The sequence below is a fragment of the Vespula pensylvanica genome, chromosome 13, assembly GCF_014466175.1.
Source record: "Vespula pensylvanica isolate Volc-1 chromosome 13, ASM1446617v1, whole genome shotgun sequence".
Taxonomy (NCBI): domain Eukaryota; kingdom Metazoa; phylum Arthropoda; class Insecta; order Hymenoptera; family Vespidae; genus Vespula; species Vespula pensylvanica.
In genome coordinates, this window is record NC_057697.1 from 1,572,652 (window position 1) to 1,595,390 (window position 22,739).

At 38.0% G+C, this 22,739-nt stretch overlaps 1 protein-coding gene and 1 long non-coding RNA gene across 7 annotated transcripts in view; one reads left to right on the forward strand and one right to left on the reverse strand.

The window, feature by feature from the left end:
* The window catches only part of LOC122633658, a 52,138-nt gene extending 47,047 nt beyond the window's left edge, over window positions 1-5,091 (reverse strand). For both annotated transcript variants that reach the window (XR_006328161.1, XR_006328160.1), the window contains exons 1-2: window positions 4,963-5,091; window positions 3,021-3,477 (exon numbers count right to left, since the gene is read on the reverse strand). This is a non-coding gene — a long non-coding RNA (uncharacterized LOC122633658). The remainder of the gene's footprint in view (window positions 1-3,020; window positions 3,478-4,962) is intronic.
* A 1,931-nt stretch (window positions 5,092-7,022) lies between these two features.
* LOC122633656 (optomotor-blind protein-like) overlaps window positions 7,023-22,739 on the forward strand; it is a 111,668-nt gene continuing 95,951 nt past the window's right edge. For 2 of the 5 annotated variants that reach the window (XM_043821798.1, XM_043821796.1), the window contains exons 1-2: window positions 7,024-9,521; window positions 17,566-17,890. In XM_043821798.1, the coding sequence (XP_043677733.1) occupies window positions 8,702-9,521; window positions 17,566-17,890 (1,145 nt within the window). In that variant the 5' untranslated portion in view covers window positions 7,024-8,701. Of the gene's footprint in view, window positions 9,522-17,565; window positions 17,891-22,739 lie in introns of all 5 variants that reach the window. The other 3 variants (XM_043821795.1, XM_043821797.1, XM_043821799.1) reach the window with 2 other exon arrangements.

Below are 22,739 nucleotides of genomic sequence, written 5' to 3' on the forward strand. Positions count from 1 at the left end.
TTTTCATTCGACTTTTTGAGAAATGTGTGTATATATATATATATATATATATATATATATATATATATATATTCGTGTATTCGTATTCATTTCATAAAAACCTTTGAAACCATTTTCGAGATAAAATCGACGAATACCCGAGAAGGATTGTTCGTGATTTATTCAAAGAATATAAAAATAATTATTATTCTTAAAAATTTCACTTTGGAAGAAAATTTCTAAAGTAACATTCGAACGAGTTTTATTCGACGTAATTGTTGTATATGTTCGAAAGAAATTTCTTTTTATTCTAAGATTCGATTGATCTTGGATATTTTTGATCGGAGTTAAAATGTATTCTTTTTCTTTTTCTTTTTCTTTTTCTTGTTCTATACTTTTATAACCGATACAAAGTTCCTCACGTATATACCTACATATGTACATGTGATTTGAAAATAGCAAGACTAGCACGTTATTATTCATGCCGCCTACGTTGTCCAAGGAGCTTTAACGGTCACACGATTGTTTTCAAGCTAGTCAGTAAGAAAACCATAGGGAGTTGTTGAACAGACATATGTACGTATATCTAAGTGAGAGAGACTCTGCGACGGAAACATTCTTGAGAGAGAGAGAGAGAGAGAGAGAGAGAGAGAGAGAGAGAGGAAATGTACGCTAATAAAGTAAGATTTACAGAGATTCTAAAGTGTCAAAGGGATGGACATATAAATAGTTAGACAGTCGAAAAGAGAGAGAGAGAGAGAGAGAGAGAGAGAAAGAATATAAAGTTCGAAAGATTCTCAAGCTCGAGTCATAACTCGATAGTTTATGAAGTTGTCGTGAGGGAGACGTTGAAAGATCGAGAGATCGATTTTTGAGCGGATAAACGTGCTTATAAGGCGCGATAAATTCATCGTTCCTACTCGTGGAACGCGGCTTATCTTGGACAAAAGCGAAAGAATTCGCTTGTGGAACGTAGAGAAGAAATAACTTGGCTATGGAATCGTTTGGTGTGTAACTCATAATACAAGTTACAGAGATTCGCCAGGCGTCGCTCTCCATCGGATATAACCGGTCGTTCGGTGTCTCCATATTTAGTAACTTACATTTTATACCAGAAAACATGGAATATTTCCTCGCTTCGTCTATGTGTGTGTGTGTGTGTGTGTGTGTATTATATGTGTATGTATATATGTATCTATACATGTGGTAGCTTAATAAAAAAGATTTCAGGGAAACACTTTTTTCTTGTGTAGAAGATGGAACTAACTTCGATTTGGTTTTGTTGAAAAATTCTTTGTTAAGAGTTGCCAGTTACCATTCCGAGTTTAATGATACATTGAAGACAACTTGAAGTTAATATTACGAGGCTGTATGATATTGAACAACTTTACTTTATCAGTTAACGTTGAGTTCGATGATATTCTTTAAGAAAATCCAAAGATATTCAGAGAAATGTAACGTGTTTGTATCGTTTAGAAAGTCAACTGATTAATCTTGCTTTGCCTGTTAAATATTTCTATTTTAGAGGATATCGATAAACGATGAATAATCAGGACAGATATACAGAAAAGTTTGAGAACTGTCGATTCGTCATTTGAAATTATCTTAATATTAAAGTATTAAATACATTTGAAAAGAATGGAGAAACAATGAAGTAGATACAATTATATTATTATCGTTGCGTTCTTCCAAAAGGTAGCTAATCAGTTTATTTTACTTTTATGCCGAGAGGTATTCGATATACTTCAGAAACTGAATGCACACTTGGAATAATCGCCCGCATGACATAGTTAATACGAGAACAATGAGGAAAGAGGAAGTCTCTCTCTCGTTCTACATACGTAGGTACGTCGTACGTTATTCGTAGTCTTGATGAGCAGAAGTATGATTACGTGTAATAAACTAACAATATGATTTGGAATTAGTCGCGAGAGCCCTGATTCTAAATCTTATTATTCTCACGGGAACTATCGTTAAAAGAAAGAGAAACACTTTCGAATGAAAATTATTCCTAACGTTAATTTTAAATCCTAATGTTAGTCCCTAAAAATTATAAACGCCTAAGAATATTCTTACATTCTGATATCACGTGCGATTCTTCGAGACCCACAAAATTGTAAGAATACCTGTGGGAAACGATCTCCATACTTTCAAATTCACCCCTTTTACTAACAGGCAATAAAACAAAACAAAAAAAAAAAAAAAAAAAGCAAGATTATTACAAATCGAATACTACGAAAAATGAAAACTCGTATGAAATCCTTCAAGTAAAATTTCTTCGTTGGGGAAAGAGGAAAAAAAGTAGACCAAAAGCAAACGAGACAAAACAAAACAAAATTAAAAAGAACGGAGGCGAAAGAACGAAGCAAAAAAAAATAAAGACGAAGGAAGACGAAAAACGATTAAAAAAAAAAAAAAAGAAAAAACGAGAAAAAAGCAGACAAAAGAGGGAAAAAGCGACGAAAAAGGGCAAAAAAAATGAATTCTCTTCGTAATTCTCCGTCGGATTTCGTGTCCGAAAACGTGCTACCTTGAACGTGGTCGCGAAACGAATGCCATAGGACTCTCCGTCTTCGTCTGGCTACCCCCACCACGTTGACTTGAGAAGAGTGAGCGCGAGCGCGAGCGCGCGCGCGCACCCGCTCGCGCTCGCGCTCGCGAGGCGCAATTCGATGCGATCCACGCTTGGAACGGGGCAGCTATCCCCGTTTATCGCGCTTCCTTGCTGGTGGTGGGGGAAACAGCGCGTCGGTCACGTGGGCGGCGCCATATTCGAGCCACGCCCAATCGCGTTGCCCCTTTACCAGCCCGGCGCGCTCGTCAAATGTTTTTCGTCGCGGATTATGACGCGATCTGCGCGATTATGACCACCTCTACCTCTCTCTTTTTCTCTCTCTCTCTCTCTCTCTCTCTCTCTGACTTCCCCTTCTCCAGCATACCCAGAATGTACTTTCTCTCTCCCTTTTCCTCTCTCTCTCTCTCACCCTTTTCACATTCTAGATTCTTCCTTTTACTTCTCTCTTTCTCTTTCCGTTGCTTACCTCAGCAAGCTTGAATTTGTTCTCCTCGTCTTCTTTCAGCAGCACAACCCGCTCGGCTAGGTCGTTCTCTACGACGTTGGACGTGTATGTAGAGGGCATCTAAACTACCCCCACCCCTGCAGCCCTCTCTTCCTCTCTCTTTCTCTATCTCTCTCTCACTCATTCTTCGTTGAACGTATTCCGTGCGCGACGAACGCACGGAATACCCGATCTCCTCTCTACGTATCCCTTCCTCTCTTTCTATCTTTCGTTTTTTCCTTTCTTTTTTCTTTTCTCTTTTTTCTTCTTTTCTCCGGCTTCGCACAGAACTCTCGGCCTTTTCCGAAGGCTACTACTACCTTTGGCTCGTGTAAAGACCGGCTACTCTAACGTGGCATCGATCGCCACCGTCAGCCTCATCCTCCTTGTCTCTGAGTCGTCTCAGACCCACGATGTTCTTCTTCTTTTCTTCGATCTTCTGAGAGAGAAAGAGAGGGAGAGGGAGAGAGAGAGAGAGAGAGAGAGAGAGAGAGAGGAATAATAATGATCAGTAATAGTTGGGCAAAGAGAAAAAATAAAGAAAAGAATCATCATCAGAATCAAGAGAAATAGCAGGAAAAGAAAATTATTTGAAGTGGTTGATCAAGAAAATTGAGATCATCAGAAACTGTTGATCAAGAAGAAGAGAAATTGAGAGTTGGAGATCATTGGAATCGCTTGATCAAAGAAATAAGAAAGAAAAGGAGTTGATCAGAATTACTTGGTCAATGCAATGAGCGAGAGAGAGAGAGAGAGAGAGAGAGAGAGAGAGAGAGAGAGAAGATGATCAGAATCACTTTGTCCAAAGAAATGAGACAGAAGGAGATGATCAGTAGTAACTGGTTAAGAGAGAAAAAGAGATAGAGACTGATAAGGAGTTATAGAAAGAGAAATACACGTTTAAAAGATCCTAGTTTGCTAGTATGGCTTGCTGATTGGATGGACAGCTTTCTTTCTTACGATATTCTTAGCCTTCCCTTGACGCGTGAACGAGAATTTAATGGTGCGGATCGGTGAGAAAGTTTTTCCGATGGAATGATTTACGCGGTTTTGCTCTTAACGACCTCAGCAACTCTTTCTCTTTCTCTTTCCCTCCAACTACCTACCTACCTATCTACCTATCTATCTATCTATCTATCTATCTATCTATCTATCTATCTATCTATCCATTTATCTATCTATCTATCTTTACGCGCCTCACGTGAGAATGAGAGTGCTCGGTAGAGAACGAGACTGGATTGGATATAGCAAACTCGTTCGGTCTTTACTTGGAATTTTTTTTTTTAGCTTCAGCTATATTGCATTATTTCTCAGGATTATTGTCCAGTTCAGTCGACATATTTTTTTTATCGCGTTACATATTACCGATAAATGTTGTAAGTACATATTCAAGGGAGAACAAAAGTTCCATCGAAAAGTTCCATTGCGAAACTTGAACGATTCGGATTATTTCCGTGAGTAATCAAAGGATTATCAAATATCCAGAAGAACTCTAGAACCCAAAGATGATCGCACAGAAACGTTAACAATTGGCTAGATAACACCAAATACGTCACAAATATCAATCCTATTTCCCAAATAAACTTCTCGATCATAAGGATTAGCACAATACTTGAGGAATAGAAAGACAAATAGACAGGGACAAAAAGATAAGCAGACGACATGTAGAAAAAGAAAGAAAAAAGATTAAGAATAAAGAAAGAAGTTCGATCGGTGGATCTGTTCCCGACGGCCAAGTCCTTCACAATCTCGAAATTCTCTTTTTTTATTCCCCAGGTCTCTCCCCTACCCGTGCCCACCTCTCTCTCTCTCTCTCTCTCTCTTCCTCTCCTTCCCTCCCTCCCTCCCTCTCTCTCTCTCTCTCTCCCCCTCACACACACTTTCCCTCCCTCTAGCTAAACGCGTTCTCGGGAATCGTCCTTACTCTCGCACGGATGGAAAAGCTTTCGCGGATTTGGCAACACTGCGACGCGATGTTGGGCGTCTCAGCAACACTCCGCGGCGCGAAGGACGAACGACGAGGAGGTCTCGGCAAGTAGAAAAAGCCGTGCTAGACGTAACGTCCGTAGCAGCGAAGCTGATAGCGGTGTGCTGGTGGTGGTGATGTCAGTCGAGAGTTGTTCCGGGGTGGGATAAAATGGGCGTAACCAACGGCGGGGAAGGCAAACGCGGAGGAACGTGAAAGGTGCCGTGTGAATAGTCCAAGAGTGGGAGAAGCAACGCGAGAGACCGTTGCTGCACTTAACTCCAAGAGTGGAGGAACCCAATAGGCGGAGCTAAAGGCTACCCCTCCGTCGCTGATTTCCGTACGTGTTAAACGCGAGCCAATACGCTCGAGAGAGAGGGAGAGAGAGAGGGAGGGAGAGAGAGAGAGAGAGAAAGGGAGAGGGAAAGAGAGAGAGAGAGAGAGAGAGAAAGAGAGAATTCGCATTGCTGGGTCGTGCGAATTTTGGCACGATTAAACTTTTCAACCGAGTTTCCACGGGAAAGGCAAGCCAACCAGCCAAGCCGCAAATAAAGTTTTTTCAATGTCAGCTTTTCAAGCTGAAATGAAGATCAAGCGAAATAAACTCTTTCTGAACACTTCCGTTGTAAACTTGGAATTCTTTCATCTTTTTATGCGAACGTGGAGATATACAATCTTAAGAGATTGAGAGAGAGAGAGAGAGAGAGAGAGAGAGAGAGAGAGAGAGAGAGAGAGAGAGAGAGAAAGAGCAAATTCCTTTAAATACGATCAAGATGACAAAGTTATGTTAATTAAAGGTATACTCGCCGAATGAAGATCCAAGAAATCTAATCAGCGATATGGTATAGGCCGAGATAGATGAGAAGGAAGAGGACGTCGAATCGTTTAAAAAATCATCGAGGGTCTCTAGGAATATTGTCAGGAAGAAATTGATCGTCCCAAATAAAATTACGACATCGGAGATCCACTGGAACGTTGAAGGTGTCCTGTCGCTTAGCGTAGAATCGCGTTTGCCTCCCTTCCCTCTAACTGCCCCCGCCCACTCCGGGGTGTTAATGGGCGTACTCGCGGTTAACACCCTAGCTGGCACGATGGTGGGAGTTGCGATACCCCTCTTGCCCCTCGCGTGCGTCACCAGGACAGATCCTGACGACAACTCTCCTGGAGTTGGCGGTAGGAAGAATAACTTGCTGGTCTCGTGTTCTCTTGGAGAGATCGGGGATCGGTGAGAGAGACAGAGAGAGAGAGAGAGAGAGAGAGAGCGAGAGACAGAGACAGAGACAGAGAAAGAGAGAATAATTCGAAGATAGAAAGAGGAAGAGATGGAGGAGTAGGAGCAGGCAGGGTAAGGTGTGGGAAGAGAAGAGAAGAGAAGGGGAGCGTCGGAAAAGGCGTCGAGAGCAACGCCGTTCGGATTGGCGTTCCGGCGCCAATCCGAGCTAGGAGCGCTCATTATCGCCCAACGGCTGGTCAGGAGGAGAGAGAGAAGGTGCTAGGACGTTTCCCCACCTTCTCGCTCGAGTGACGCGCCACCGTATCTCTATCCTTGTCTTACCGACTCGAAAAAGAGAGGGTAGGGTTGTTGGAAAGTGTATGTGAGGTGTGCGCGCGCGCGTACAGTAGAAACGGAACTGGTGGGGATGGCAAAGTCCCCACTACCAAAGTCCAAGGGAGCTCCCTAGCTCGGCTAACTCGTCGTCGTTGTCGTTGCCGTCGCCGTCGTTGGAATAGGGGAAGGGAGGAGGAGCCCCCGCCGCACGGCCTCAGTCTTCGCGTCGCTGCCCTCCAGCATTCACGCCTCCCGCGTCCGTTCCGCGGCGCAGCCACACTCCGTTCTCTCTCTTTTCTCTCTCTCGTTGTGTGTTCTCTCGTTGTGTGTTGTGTGTCGTCGTCGCCGTCGCCGTCCTCCTCCTCGTCGTCGTTCTCGTCGTCGTCGTCGTCGTCGTCGTCGTCGTCGCTGCCACCGCCACCACTGCCGTCGCCGCCGCCGCCGCCGCCGTCGCCGCCGCCGCCGTCGTCGTCGTCGTCGTTGTGGTCGTCGTGTCGTATCGTCGTTGGCGTAGTCGTCGCCACTGTCGTCGTCTCTTACGTTCTCGTACGCGCGTGTGTGTGCGTGCGGAGTCAGTGTATTAGTGTATTTGTGAGAGTGAAACCCACACATATACACCTATACGTACATAGGCACACATACTTGGACATTATTCACTCGGTGGACGATTCACATATACCTAAGCAACCAAGAGAGTCACCCTACCACGCTCGGCAGCGCACAGGGACACGCACTCACACGTTCTCCTCGAATCCGGACGGGACTTTAGCACACCAACACCTCCGCGGGAGGTGTGGGGGTGAGCCCCCAGAGGAGGTGTCAATCCTAGCGCTGCTCAGTGACCATCGCGGCGCCACCCAAGTAACACCTTTCGTCCGCTCTCTCTCTGCAACAGCACACCGGCAGATCTAGTCGACGTTTTAGACTCGAGTCCGAAAGGGAAAGACAGACTCGTTTCTTAAGTTTTCTTTTTGTTTTTCCTTTTCCAATTTTAATCATCGCCTAGTCGTCGAAACGTACTCCAACCAGTCAACAAACGTAATCTATCGAATATCAAAAACTTTTCTCTCTCCTCTCTATTCTATTCTTGTCTGCCAAAGAAGACTCTCGAGCAAAGACAACGACTCAACAGAGGGAGGGAGAGAGAGAGATAATTCTTCTTCTTGTTCTTCTATTCTACGTAGTACCTTGGCAAGAACAAGATTAATACGTTTTAACTGATCTGGTGTTTACCTAGTCTCGTGTCTACGTTAATCTTCACGACGCGTCGTCTCTCGTGTGATCACGGCCCGTCGGACGGTGGCGTCTCCGAGCGTGGCTACGTTCTCGTGCCTCCTCGTCATTTTCATTCTCTCTCCCTCCCTCCCACCTTCCCTCTTTCTCTCTCTCTCTCTCTCTCTCTCTCATTCTCTCTCTCTCTCTCTCTCTCTCTCTCTCTACACGCACACACATACACAAATTCTATTTATCCGTTTATCTATCCTTTTGTGTAAAAATCGTGAACCAAGAAAGTGTTGGGGCAAACAGTGAAAAAGAGTAATTTCTTCTGGTGAATCGAAAGATAGTGAACGATTGCTAAAGATGGGAGCGACTGTAGGTGCAACCAAGTCGACGCAATAAAAGTGACAGTGCTTGATTGGAAGAGTTTCGTCCGAATCGGTATCGTTTCACCTAATCGCGAGAGTGAACGTAGAGAGGATCTTTGTCGAGAAAAGTGAGAAAGAAGATGAAGAAGGGAAGGATCGACGATGGGTCGTTGAAGGCGAGGGTGAATCATCGCGTTGGTAGGAAACGACGTGAACGTTCGAAGGATCAGAATCCTCAACGTTCCTGAACGTGAAAGCGATGAATATGTTGGAGCGTGGTGCCGAATAAGAGCAAGTGCCTCACGTGGTATCCAAACGGAATATCAAAGAGAGCGAAGGAGAAAAAAAAAGAGAAAAAAGAGAGAGAGAGAGAGAGAGGGAGAGAGAGAAAGAGACAGACAGAGAGAGAGAGAGAGAGAGAGAGAGAGAGAGAGAGCGAGAGAGACGCAAGCCAGAAAGGCAAAAAAGTCGTTGGTAGAGGCAAGGAAGGTTAAAGAAAAAAAGGAGAGTTTGAGTCACTCGAAGAGGAATCTCGCGCGACTCGGCACACTCGCCCGTCTCGATGAGATTCGAACAGGAGACAGCGTGCAGGGGTACCCACTGCGCCAGCACTCCGCAACCCTCCGCGCTGCAACAGCGAACACGGCCCGAGGAGTTGGTGGTGGAGGAGGAGGAGGACTCTTCCTCCCTGAAGGACGACATTGTCGTAGGTCAACGGTTAAGACGCAGAGAATTGGAGGCTAACGTGGTCGAGGGTGCGAAGACGGGGCCGAGGGCCGAGGCGGGGGGGCCTGGGATGGCGTACCCCGCGTCAGCGACGGCTCTGAATCAGCACTCGCCGTTCGCAAGCTCGTTGACGAGCTCGCTCGCGAGCTCCCTCGGTGGAGGACCACTTGGTGCTGCCAGCGGCGGAGGAACCGCTGGTCCTCTCGCAGCTGGTGCACCAACTTCTAATAATCCCAACGGTCATATCTCAACGGCCGGCGGACAACACTTACCAGCACCGGCTGCGCCAAGACCAACAGATTTTAGCGTTTCCTCCTTGTTAACCGCTGCCAACACCCATCCGCCTATCTTAGGTGGCTCCTCGTCTCAAGGTAGCGCTTCTCCACCACCCGGTGGACCTGGTAGTCCAGCGGCAGCACCCGAAACTCCACCACCCTTACCGACTCAAAGAGAATTGTCTCATCCCTCGTCGGCCGTTGCCGCTGCTAGTTACTTTAGTGCTGCCGCACTGGCAGCCGCTGGTTTCTATAATCCGGCGGCTCATCTGCCGCCAACTAGCTCACCAGGACCGACGGCTCATCATCTTCAGGGCAAAGCTATACTAACCAGTCCGCATCATCATCCGCATCTTAATCCTCACGGCATCACGCCACCAGGTGAGATCAAATTCCGAATCGAGATCATTCTCTTCTCCGAATCTTCTACTCCGATTTTTTCGATGGATCGTCGTTTAACAATCCTAAGTTTCTTACTCGGTTCTCTTCTATCTATACGTATATATATATATGTATACTTGTTTTTTACGATACTTTACGACTTTGACATTGATTGCCTCGAGGGCATCGATGATACTAATTATTCGACGAATCGTATTTCTCCATTCGGTTATCTTTCGAGAAAAAATATCGTATCCAACGAAAAGTTCTCTATCGCGAAGAAAAATTCCATGTTCGATATGTACAGGCCAATGTTCGTAACAATGTAAAGAAAAAGAAAAAAAAGCAGGAAACACACAGACAGACGGACGGACAGACAGAGAGAGTGTATGTGTGTTTGCGTGGAGAAGGATGGGTGGGTGAGAAAGAGAGAGAGGGATAAGATCGAGAATGCGGTTGTGACGCTGCGGAAAAAATTCGCTTGCTATACGTCGGCAATACGTTATGACATCGGCTAAGATAATGCAATCGATGTGGCATATCTCGTGAGTTAAATGAGCTGCCGAATGTAAATGCCACGTTGAAGTATAATTTTGGATTCCATTGATAAGAATTTAGAAGGCTAGGCTATGTTTCTTATAGTTTTTTTCTAACTCGTCGTAAATATCTTAGAAAGTTTGTCAATTTTTGTTCCTTTTTTTTTTCCCTTCTTCTTTTTTCCTCTTCTTTCAAAGAAAAATTCATTTTCGAAGCAGTAGAAAGAAAGAGAGAAGAAGGACAGGTGTTGTTGTTGGATTTTATAGACCGATAATGCGTTGTTCATCCTGCGTTGTCTTATCTGACATCTCGTTATTACATACATCCACTTCATCCGCCGTAACTACTTATTTCTCTTCGTTAACTTAAATGATGAATTAATCGTCGATGTAGTACGTACATATGTCCACGTTGATACGTATTATATTCTATTTATTTACGCCCGACAACGGCCTGTGCGAATTTGACGTTGAACTTTTCTTTTCTTTCTTTCTTTTTTTTTTTTCGTGGAGGGATCATTCGTTTGAATATAATTAATAATCGATTAAAAATTTTCCCCTTTTTTATATTTTTCTTTTCTTAAATTCGGTCTTGTTTAGTCGAAAGAATGAATCGTTTGATGATATTCGTTAGGAGGTTAGATCATCGGCCAAAGCAAGCTTCTAATCTCTCTTTTCGTCAAAATTGTTTCAATTTTCTTAGATCTCCGTTGGATCTTTTTATATCGATCGATTCGTCGAAGATCCTACAAAGAAATTTGTTATTTAATATTGTTCTTAGCGAATTAGATAACGTTTGAATCATCTTTTTATTAACTAACTTTCCTATTCGGAATATAGATTACAATTTCAATGAAATTCTCTTCTACGTTGTCGCGATAATCTTCGTGCGTTAATGTTAAGATATTTTTTAACGATTCAAGCCTCGACATGCGATCTTCCCCATAGTTTTAAAATTCTAACCACGATTTTCTAATTTGGAATAATAAAACCTGTCGATATATCCTTCACGATACCTAAATCGTCCGAAATAAATTATTTAATATTTCTTAAGAAATTTGCTAATGTTAAGATCACGTATATTTTCTTTCGTCGTCTAAATTTCTAACCCATCGGTAATAATTCGTTGTTGTCAACGGGATTAGAAACGATCGTCTACCTAGATACGAATAATTCTTTTGTCAAGACTCGTATATCATTCTGACTTGTTATTGCAACTTTTCCTGTAATTTAAAAAAACATTTTTTTCTAATAAATTAAAGAGAGAGAGAGAGAGAGAGAGAGAGAGAGAGAGAGAGAGAGAGAGGATCTTCTCCCTTCACTTTTCTAGTCTCGGGCTCTCGTCCAAGTGACCGTAGGTAGAGTGACGATTAATCTTGCCAAGGGCATGTCCGACGTCTCGAGCATTCGAAATTCGGTGCGTGTAACTTGTGCGTTTCTTTTGCCGCGCTTGTACGAAGACGTGAGCGCGTAAAACTCGTGTCAGCCGGTTAGATACGACGAATACATAACGAGATCGAGACGATAGAAACGAAATGATTTAGACGAAATAGAAAATCTAATTCTCGTCTGATAATTTTTAACTTTGTTACTTAGGATTTGTATCTTTCGTTCTTTCTAGATTATTTATTTATTTATTTATTTATTTATTTATTTATTTGTGTATTTTTTCTTTTCTTCTTTTTCTTTTTTTTTTTTTCTTTACTCGACCCGATTACAAGGTTAAAAGTTAGGCACGTTTTCAAAGAAATTTATCTTGTATCGTTGATTGTAATTATATATTATTTAGTATTTCTATTTTTTCTCTCTAATTTGATATACGTGTAATAGGGATAGGATTTGGCCGACGTTTAACACACTCTATTTCTTTTATTTTCTTTTTATTTGCAAATGTTATTTCTCACATATTTGAAGCGCAATTGTAGAAATTTTATGTAGGTATGTAGGTATTAGTATTTTGTTGTAATTAAAGTATATTAGGGAAAGAAAAAAATTCTCTTGGGTTTATCCTCTCTATTCATCTTCTTTATTATCCTTTCTTCTTTATCTACTTTTATAAAATGACGAGTTATATATATAATTTTCTAAAAAAAAATTCTTAAATCGTTTATTTCTTAATAGCAAAAAATTCGTGTCCAACTTGTATTAATTTTCTTTTTTTATATTCCTTAAGGATTTATAATTCGTTCCTTTTTATAATAAAAATTCTACAAAGTTTTGGATATTGTTGTAAAAAAAAAAAAAAAAAAATCATCATCGTTATTAACGTTAATTTAGGCCACTTATTCGATTATTTATTATTCGCGATAACGAAACGTATTATCGCATAAGGTTATTGTCAATTCGTTTCGCTATTGTTAGAGCAGTGAGTCCTTCAACATTTTTGAAATTATTAATATGCTACGCGTTAAACTAACTTACATATACACACACATGCACATATATATCGACATATACATATGTACATACGAAGAACATAGATCGGGAAAGCGAGAATGTCGGCACGTTTGAAGCTTCGTAACGCCGAAGGAGATATTTTTCTCGATGGAAAAGTCTCCGCTCACGGAAACTCGTTTGGCAGCCATTTTTCAACCTTCCTTCGAACGATAAAAAAAAAAAAAGAATTCGATTGCGAAATGATGAAACGTACTCTCCTGCCTTCTTTCGGTTTGTTCTAGAAACGAAAATTAACAATCTGTGATATTTACTCGATTTTTTTTTTTTGCTTTTACACAAAGCGAACATCACCTCGCGTAAATTATTTTGCAGAAAATAATAAGAAGCTGGCCAAATCAATATTTTTTATTATTTCGTTCTAATCGAACTTCTAGGCATTGTCGTGGTTAAATAAATACGTCCGATTTTAAATCCGTTTATTCGTTTAATTGGAATAATCGATATTTCATTAAAATCTCACGTTATTTTAATATTCAACTTTATTTCGACGTCAAAGTCTCACGGGAAACGTTTCTTTCGATCGTAATATTTGTTATATCTCTTTTTAATAAAATTGATACCTATCTATCGGTATTAATTAAAATTTTTATGTTTCTCTTTCTCATAAAAGATAGAAGAAAATTGTTGTGCAAAGAAAAATATCCTTTGTGTGACGTCAATTCTTTCGTAAATTTGTAAATTTTATTTAACAAATTGTTGAAAACAATGAAATCTTTCTTATAAAGTTATATAAAATTTAACATCTATATAAATATATATATATATATATATGTATGTATGTATGTATGCATGTATATATGTATATATAATCGCTATTATTTTTTTTCGATTTTTGTCATTATTTTGTTATTATTTTGTTTTTAATTTTAACACTCTCGTTAATATTTTATCCAATTTTTTATGTAACACTCATCGTCGGCTTTACTTTAATGGACGGATAAAAAGAGAACGAGAGGAAAGAGTTTCCTTTGATGTAGATTCATCAAAACGTTTTCATTTGCCTTCTTGTTTAATAAATAAAATAAAAAATATATAAGGAAGAAAGAATAAAAAACGAGAAAGACGATATTATATTTTTATTTTATACAAATCGTTCGTTTTAATTCGCTCGACTTTCAAATGCACTTTTCAACCTACATTTCTCTTTTTGTTAATATTAAAAATATTTAAAAAAAGAAAAAAAAAAGAAATAACGTCGAGTATCTTAAAAAATTATAAACAAATTTTTAAACGAAAGTTTTTTCCCCTAAATTTCGTTCAAAAATCGAACACAACGTTTTCGTTCGATTTGAAAGCGACGTGTTTTCGATCAAATGCCAGTTTTGAATTTTCCATGGGACACAACGATGGCAAACAAAAACGTGCGATAAAAATACAATTCGTGTTGTAAGTGAAATGTTTAAACAATTTCGACTGCGTCTCTCTCGGGAAAGTTAAAACGAAAAAAAAAATATATATATATATATACATATATATATATATATATATATATATATATATATATATATATATATTTCGATAAAAATCGAGAAACGTTTTTCAAGTCGATTCAGTAGAGATAGTTTCGTAGGTACACTTTTAGATGAAAAAACGAACAAAGAAAAAAAAAATATTAAAATAATAAAAATGTGTTACAAAAAAAAAAAAAAAAAAAAAAACAAAGAAAAAAAGATAGAAATAAAAATTACGATCGACGGACAACAAAATTCGTGCGCGAAGCGATTTTATTTTTCGAGGTTGCGTTGCGAGTGGTCGAAGGAACCATAGATTTGTTTTCGTTTGTCGATTTTGTTTTTCTCCGTTTTCTTTTTTTTTTTTTTTTGTAACAATGGAAAACAAAAAATAAAGAATAATAAAAAATAAACGTTTCTATTCATCTTCGGGATTAATCTTCGCATTCAATAGTCGTTTAGAATCGAACGTTTCAAATCGTCATCTTGATTCCATTAACGCCTTGTTATTTTTCACAATTCATCCTTTTTATATCGATTTTATTATTGTTAATAATAATAATAAAAATGAGACGTGAATTTTTTTGAAGAAAAATAATTTTAATTCAATCCTGTTTTAAATTGTCAATCGGGAAAAATGTTTGATCGGCGGTGATATATGAGATTTGTTTTAATTAAAAGTAAAATGATATTTAATCAATTCGCCAAAAAAAAAAAAGAAAAAAATTGAAATAAGAAGAAAACATGTTAATAACGCCATTTCACAAATACACCATTTTATAACATAACATTTTATGATATATCATTTTATAAATAACATTTCAATTATTTATCACACTTAAAGTTTCATATAAAAATATCATATAGGTACTTATAGATGCACATACGCACAGAGACACGTACACGCATATACGTTCCAATACATAATCAGATACATTTGTATCGAGGAGAAAAAAGGGAAGAAATGAAAAAAAATATATATATATATATATATATATATATATATATATATACATATATTAGTTAAAATCACGAAGAGTAGAAAAAACACGTTAGGTTAATTAAACGTAACGTGTCAATACTATTTCGACCATTCTCATCCAGTTCTCTTTACAAACACGACGTAGTAATAATGAGAGTGAAATAAATGAAAGAGAAAATTTTATATAAACGTGAGCGTATGTATGCGTGCGCGGGTTCGTTGCGGGTATATGTACATATTCGATATATCACAAAAGCTCGATAATTACTGCATTAACAAAAAGAACAAATAAACTGGATTTACATGAGAAAGATATAAAAGCGATTAATACGATGATTAACACGTAGGTATCGGCGATCGGTAGGAACAGAAACAGAAACAGAAACAGAAACAGAAACAGAAACAACAACGGCAATGGCAAACGGCTTCCTACGTTAGCTCCACGTGCAACAGGTTTTAAACATTTTTACGATAAACAGCAGCGTACGCTCGCGCGCACCTTTCCATGTAATTAATCGAAATGGAAAGGAAATTCAGGAAGCCGTGGCACGTCGCGAGACATTAAACGAGTCGTTAGTTAAATATGAGCTATTGCATTAATCGGACAGAGATAGATAGATACTACATCTCTCCTGTAAGTGTTCAATTCTAAGTTACGCATGTAATAGGTGAATTATCGTTATTGAATCGTGATTGAGAAAATTATTACACGATTATACCGATTCCTTCAGGACTATACTTTTCCACTTTATAGATTGTTGGTTAATTAATCAGGAAAATTACTAGACGAACGGGACGTCGATCGATTAGATAGATTAAACTTAAAGGCTTTACTTCTTTTTCTTTTATTTTTTTTTTTTTTTAAGAAATACGCGACTAATTAACGAGGGTAATATGGATCTGGAAGTAGATCTGTTAGAAAGATTTCTTAAATATCCAACTTTTCGGATAGATACACACATTTTTTATGATTAAGTCGTCGTCGTAAATATTTATCATCTTTTTCTTTCGATTTTCGTATTAATTAGTAAGTGAATGTCGTCAGATCGTTGGCTTCGTTAATTTTCGATAACGTAGTGTAATTAATCTTAAATTCGATCTAACTGAATGAAAATGTAAATTTACGTTACATAACGTTATATAAATTCGTACATTCAATACAAATACATTTTTTTTTTTTTCAATCTAGTCAGCCGTTAGAATTCTTACTAGTCAATACTCATAGTTCGATAATCAATCCAAATGAGATTGTAGATCAAACGAAAGAAGAGAGAAAAGAGGAGAAAAGGAAAAGAAAAACGCACGTCAATTTTTATCATTTAATTTATAATAATCTAAGTTATGAGTAAACACTCGTAGGCTGTTCTAGTTTCTAATCGCTGGCACTTTGAAAAAGACATTTTTACGAACGTTCATAATTCTCACTAAGAGTTATCCTCTTCTATCTTTATACCACGCATCTGGCGATAAATAAACGTTCTTGATCATACGTCGAATAGGATAATTGTTAGAACAGATAGATTGCTCCATTGACCTAAGAAGAGAACGAATACGTCAATTCTATTTTTAAGTCTTCGTCTCTTCTCGTTCGTACCAAGAATAGTAGTATCTATAGTTATATTTGCAAACGTTTAGCTCTTCCCAAAGGCATTTACATTTTAGAGCTCGTAAAAGATAGAGAAATGGAGAGGGTAAATAGAAACCCTCTCATAGGTGAGGTAACAGGAAGGGATGATGTGAAGGGTAAAAGAGAGATGGAGGTTAAGGGGGTAGCTAAAAAGAAAAGAAGCTTTCCGGAAAGTTTTCGACTTATTCTTCTTCTTATTCTTCTTATTCTTATTTCTTGAGGATCAAAGGGGGTTATTTCAAACGTGTGAGCAAAAGTATGGAAATAAGAATGAAAAGAGAATGAAACAAGAAAAAAAAAAATATCTAAGGGTAAGTAGTTGAAAAAAGAAATTAGGGATGATTCATCGACGTAACTGTCATTATTCGTTTCGATCTTATCGAGATATATTTGCAATCGTCGTTTGGACTTTTCGAAAAAGAACATTTTGTTCTTTCTCGGTTTTCTAATAAACGATCGCGATTTTGAAACAATACGACTACGTGTGCGTGAAATGTGTATAGATATTTCTATATTTCCGATTAAGTGTTGTCATCGTCGAAAATAAATTTTCAAGATTTCTCGGTGACAAGAAAATTTGGAATTTCTTATCTCTACGAGAACATTTCCCAAGTTTATTCTTAGAGAAAAAGAAAGGAAGCGTTTGAAAGAAGCATTGATTACTTTTGAAGATAATTTGAAAAGGTTTATCAGAGCTAATGCATTGAAATATATTTACCTGATTCTTTATCCTAAGGTCGAATGGAAGCGATAATGGATACGTTCGTTCGTAGTATGGTTAAAATCGTTCGCCGTTACGAATGAGAATACGATATATTTGTTGAGAACCGATTCGAGATTTGGGTTTGATAACGATTTACAAATTTTATGAGAATGCGTTTGATCGGATGATAGATTAAAACATTCAAGTAAAATCTAGAAATAGAAATTACGTTGACGCTAATCATAAATAAATAAATGTTATTGACTCGATTGATTGATTATTCGTTAGGTTTAGGACTGGGTCCACATACACCCGAAGAAGCAGCAGTCCTGGCAGCGGCAGCAGCTGCATTACATCATCATCATCAAGGTGGTCCTGGAGGTCCAGCGATGAGGCCTCTCAGGCCACCTTTACCTCCAGGGATGCTGCATACTTCGCCGCATCCCTTGGCACCGCACCATCCCTTAGCCGCTCCTCATCACCCTTTGGTACCACCTCATCATCCGGAGGAAGATGGTGTTGTCGATGACCCTAAGGTCACGCTAGAGGGGAAGGAACTTTGGGAAAAGTTTCATAAACTCGGCACGGAAATGGTCATTACCAAAAGTGGCCGGTAAGTCTCGATCGATCGTAATTTTATTCTCCGTAGGAGTTTTCTTTTACTTTTCCAATTTTTTTTCTCCATTTTTTTTTTCTGCTCCTTCTTTTCTAATTAAGACAAATGTTTTTCGTTTTGTACCTTGAAATCTTCTTTCATCGACGTATGTGTAACAAATGTTAACGATGTTTTTCATATCATCTAGGAAGAGACGTCCTTTTCTCGTTTCTGATCGGACGACTAAAATACCAGACATTTTTTTTATCATTTCTGTTTCTCTCTTTTTTTTTTGTTTTTTTTTTTTTTTTTTTTTGTGAAACCTTCCACATAGCGGATTGAGAGATATATCTCTGAGAGCTTGATTAGAAAATTATTTCCCAGGTGACGACGAAGACGAAGGAGAATTGTTATAATTGAAATGATTCTTTAGAAATTATCCTGACGATTGTCAAGAGATACTTTCATCGTTCCTTTAGTTGAACACATGGAGACATACTGTTGAACGTTTTACAAGTTAGTGACAGAAGCAAATGGAGTTTATCTATACCCCACTTTTTGTCCTTCGTAGTAAACTCCAGCGATCATGGTTTATACAAACGCATAGAACCTATCAGATTCTAGCATGAAAGCAAAGACTGGATAGGATAGAACAAAGAAAGAGAGAAAGAGAAAGAGAGAGACAGAGAGAGAGAGAGAGAGAGAGAAAGAACTAGAGATAGAGATAGAGAGATAGGCCGGTAAGTAATTTAAAGAGAAAGAAAAAGCGCGTTCTTCCGCGACGACTAGGCTTAGAACGGGCTGCTAGATAGACACGAGCTGAAAACTATAATAGCTGGGAATAGAGCACGCGCCTGGCAAAAGGGTGAGCATATACCTTTACATATTTCATGTGCGACGCGTACAGGTGCGTGTTTTTGCGCTCGCGTTTACATTCACATATTTCTATATATATATATATATGTATGCGTCGATCTGTAACTGTGTCGATTTATCAATGTTCTCTACTTCACGTTTATACGTATGTATATATATATATGAAAGCGTATATGCATTCTGGTATGTAATATATATATATATATATATATATATATGCTATTTTTTTAATAATAAATATGTATCTGTTTCGCATTCCTATTATTTAATTGTATATACATTCATACGAATATAAACGTGTGGGTGTAGCTGTGTATGTCTTTGTACGAGTTCATGGTACACATGTTTTTCCATTTGTCTCTGTCTGTGTTGCCTTTTATGAGTGGATATATCGGATGGATTTAATCTTTGAATGTTAGTAGTGTCCTATTGTACGTGTATACGATACTACATTGCTCTAATCCTCTCTCTCTCCCTCTCTCCCTCTTTTTCTCTCTCTCTCTCTCTCACGCAAACATACACAGCATTCGATTGCTGTATACTCTGTTTCTGTCTCTCTTTCTCTTCTACACAGAGTCTACACAGAGAGCCAGGCGAATCTCGCACGTGGATTTTGGCTTTGCTCTCCTAATTTGCGTCATTAGTATCGCGAGAAAGGGAAATCGTGATTTGCCATTGAGGATTCTCTCTCTCTCTCTCTCTCTCTCTCCCTTTCTATCTCTCTGACCGTCTGTTTGTTTCTCTTTCTCTTTCTCTACTCCTCTATATCTTACTAAAGGGTTGCTTCCTGTTAGCTTGGACGAATAGAAACCCTGCTTTCTTACCCTTAATGTCGATTTAACGAACGACCACGATTTAACGTCGACTAATCATTTCTTTTTTTCTTTTTTTTTTTTTTTCTTCTCTTTTATTTCTTTCTTTCTTTCGTTTTTGTTGTATGTCTTTCATTTTAATCCCTTTAATTATTTCATACGTTTGCGCTTAAACGAACCTTTCGTGGATCTCTAAGAAAAATTGTAAGACTATTTCCATTTTTTTTTCAAACGATTCCGAACAATTTCTTTAGCGTTTTCATATTTGAATTACATGGGATGCATCTAAATAAATGTGGAAAATCTTGTAAATTCATTTCTAAACATTACCTTTTCTTATTCACATTTCTTCAATGAATTAAAAGTAATTTCATATTAATCTCTAAACTTTCTCTTGCTCCTTTTCAATGAACAAAAAATACTTGTAATTGATTATATACAAACGTGCACTGGCGAATAATCATTTTCAGTAATTTTGTAAAAATTCTCTCTTCCTTTCTCTGTAAATTAATGCGTATCGAAGAGATATAGACACGAAAAAAAGTATTTTCATGTATTTTCAGTCACGATATAATTTTCGAGTTCCACTTGCAAGCCCTACAGACTTATAGTCGTGTATAACGTGTATAGAACGTTTCATGTGTCCTTTCGTAGTTATTATTGTTAATTTTTAAGTTGGTAGCTCGCGCAAATTTGTACCGTACCGTTCCGTTGTTCGTCGCTGACTTTCGTATGATTACAGTAGGTATCTAGCATAAACTCGGTGGTCTGTAGTTGCGCATTAAACAGTTGTTTCTACCACCAAGTAGAAAGAGAACGTCAGAATGCCACGTTATGTGTTACGTTGCCTTTCTTACACGTAAAGAAACTTATCGTTAGTAGCTATCATTACAAAACTTGCTCTGTATATTTGTAACTTAAAAAAAAAGAAAGAAAAAAAAAAAAAAGAAAAAAAGAATGAAGGAGAAAAGAATTACATCTTCTCTCTCTCTCTCTCTCTTTCTTTTTTCTTTTCTTTTTTTCTTTTTTTTTTTTTTTAATGTCAATATTTTTTTTCTACTTCGTTTTATTATCACGTGTACGTTCTATCGATCGATCAGAGTTTGGAAAAGTATTAACAATGATTCATAATTTTTTTTTTTAATTGAAATAAGCATACAACGATAAGTATCTATAATAAAAAATTTTGACGATTGGACGATCGCATTTAGATCGAATATAGAATGCACACGCACACACACGCACATATATATATGGTTCTAGAGTTGATATGTATTTTCTGTCACACACACACACACATATTTGTAAAATATATGTATGTGCGTTCTCGTGACCTACTGAAAACGTACAAGACGCATGCACGCATGTAGCAAAGCTCGTCGTCGATCTCGAGGACGTTTCGACAGCTAAGAGATTCCTAATAAGTTCTGGGTGCTTGAAAGAAAAAAAGAAAAAAATAAATAAATATAAAATCACATACAGAAAGAGAGAAAGAGAAAGAGAAAAAAAAATCGAACACGATTTAACACCGACAAGAAGGAACGAAGCAACCAAGGTACAAGCCTCGAGCGAATAATCGAGTATAGTGATCTCCGTGAAAAATGTTCATGCGTTTAACACGTTATTACGCAAGTAAAACCATTTACAAGCATTTCTGATAAATTTCTGACTCATCTAATCGATGTTCTAAGACGTTCGAACGAACGCCAAAGATTTACAAGAAATCAGGCAAATTCCATCGAACCAGTAACATAATTATCATCCTCTTCATACTCGATCCAATTTTCATTCTAATCTTTCTGATCTCGTTATAGTCTTGCGTTGGAAAAATTAGAACGGAAAAATTAGATTGATTAGAAAAATCGATCAGATTCTTCCATGTTCTCATCGTTTTCTTTAAACACCCTATATATCAATACACTTATCATTAAAAAAAAAAAAAAAATATATATATATATATATGTATATACGTAATAAGAGTATATCGATAGCCTTTCTTTAAAAAAATTCATACTTCAAAGAAACAAATAAATTTTCTTTACATTAATTTCTATCTAAATTTTTAGACAATCCTTCTAAATTTATGATTGTAATATTTATATCTATCTAATACATACCTCTATACAATACATAAGACAAGGATAATAAATATAACAATCTTCTTTCATAAAATTCACTTTACAAAAAGTCATATTTCCTTATTACTACACACCCATACAAAAAATATAAAAAAGTACATCTATACATACATACATACATACATACATACATACATACATACATAAACGTACTGATCAACATTTTCTATCCTTATTTAACCAACTACACATACAATTTATATTAATATGTAATACATAATGTCGAGGGTGGTGAAGGATGTAAAAGAGAAGAAGAGAGTAAGAGAAAGAGAAAAAGAGAGAGAGAGAAAGAGAGAGAGAGAGAGAGAGAGAGAGAGAGGGTCTTAAGTATAGGGCTGCCTTAACGATGTTTGTTTTATACATTGGCAGCCTCTTCTCGAACCTGTAATCTTTCTAAACGAGATATTACCTGGGCCCGTTGCGAAACAAACCCTTAAGCTTCTCTCTCTCTCTCTTTCATTCTTTCTCTCTCCTTTTCGTTGAGTCGTGTGGTTTGCGGACTTTCGAAGGCTGACAAAGTGGGGGAAGGAAGAGATAGAAAAGGATGGAGAACTACTCGAAGGGGAACTGGGCCTCAAAAATTGCCTCCCCTTTCTCCCCTCATCCCTTCTTTGCTACCTGCCCAAATTGCCGGCCATTCAACAGCCTCCGGTCACGCATACGCATACATAGACACACACACACACACACACACATATAGTCAGACATATTCACATTATATATACACGTACCGTCTCTCTTTTCGTTGACGAATTATCGAAGGGGGTGAGTGAAACCAGATCAACGATCATTTTTTCTTCAAGATTTCTTTTTCTTTCATCATTTTTTTTACTACCTTTTTTTTTTTTTTTTAATTCTCATCCTTCTTTCCTTCTTTCTTTCTCTTCTATTTTTTTTTTTTTTCGATGGACCCTCGTACATTGCTTAATTTTTGTTAGTAGACTATTTAGAAGCTTCGCATCGTGATCTTTTTATTTTCTTTTTTTTTTTCAACTTTTTCTCTCTCTCTCTCTCTCTCTCTCTCAGGTTTTTTTTTTTTTG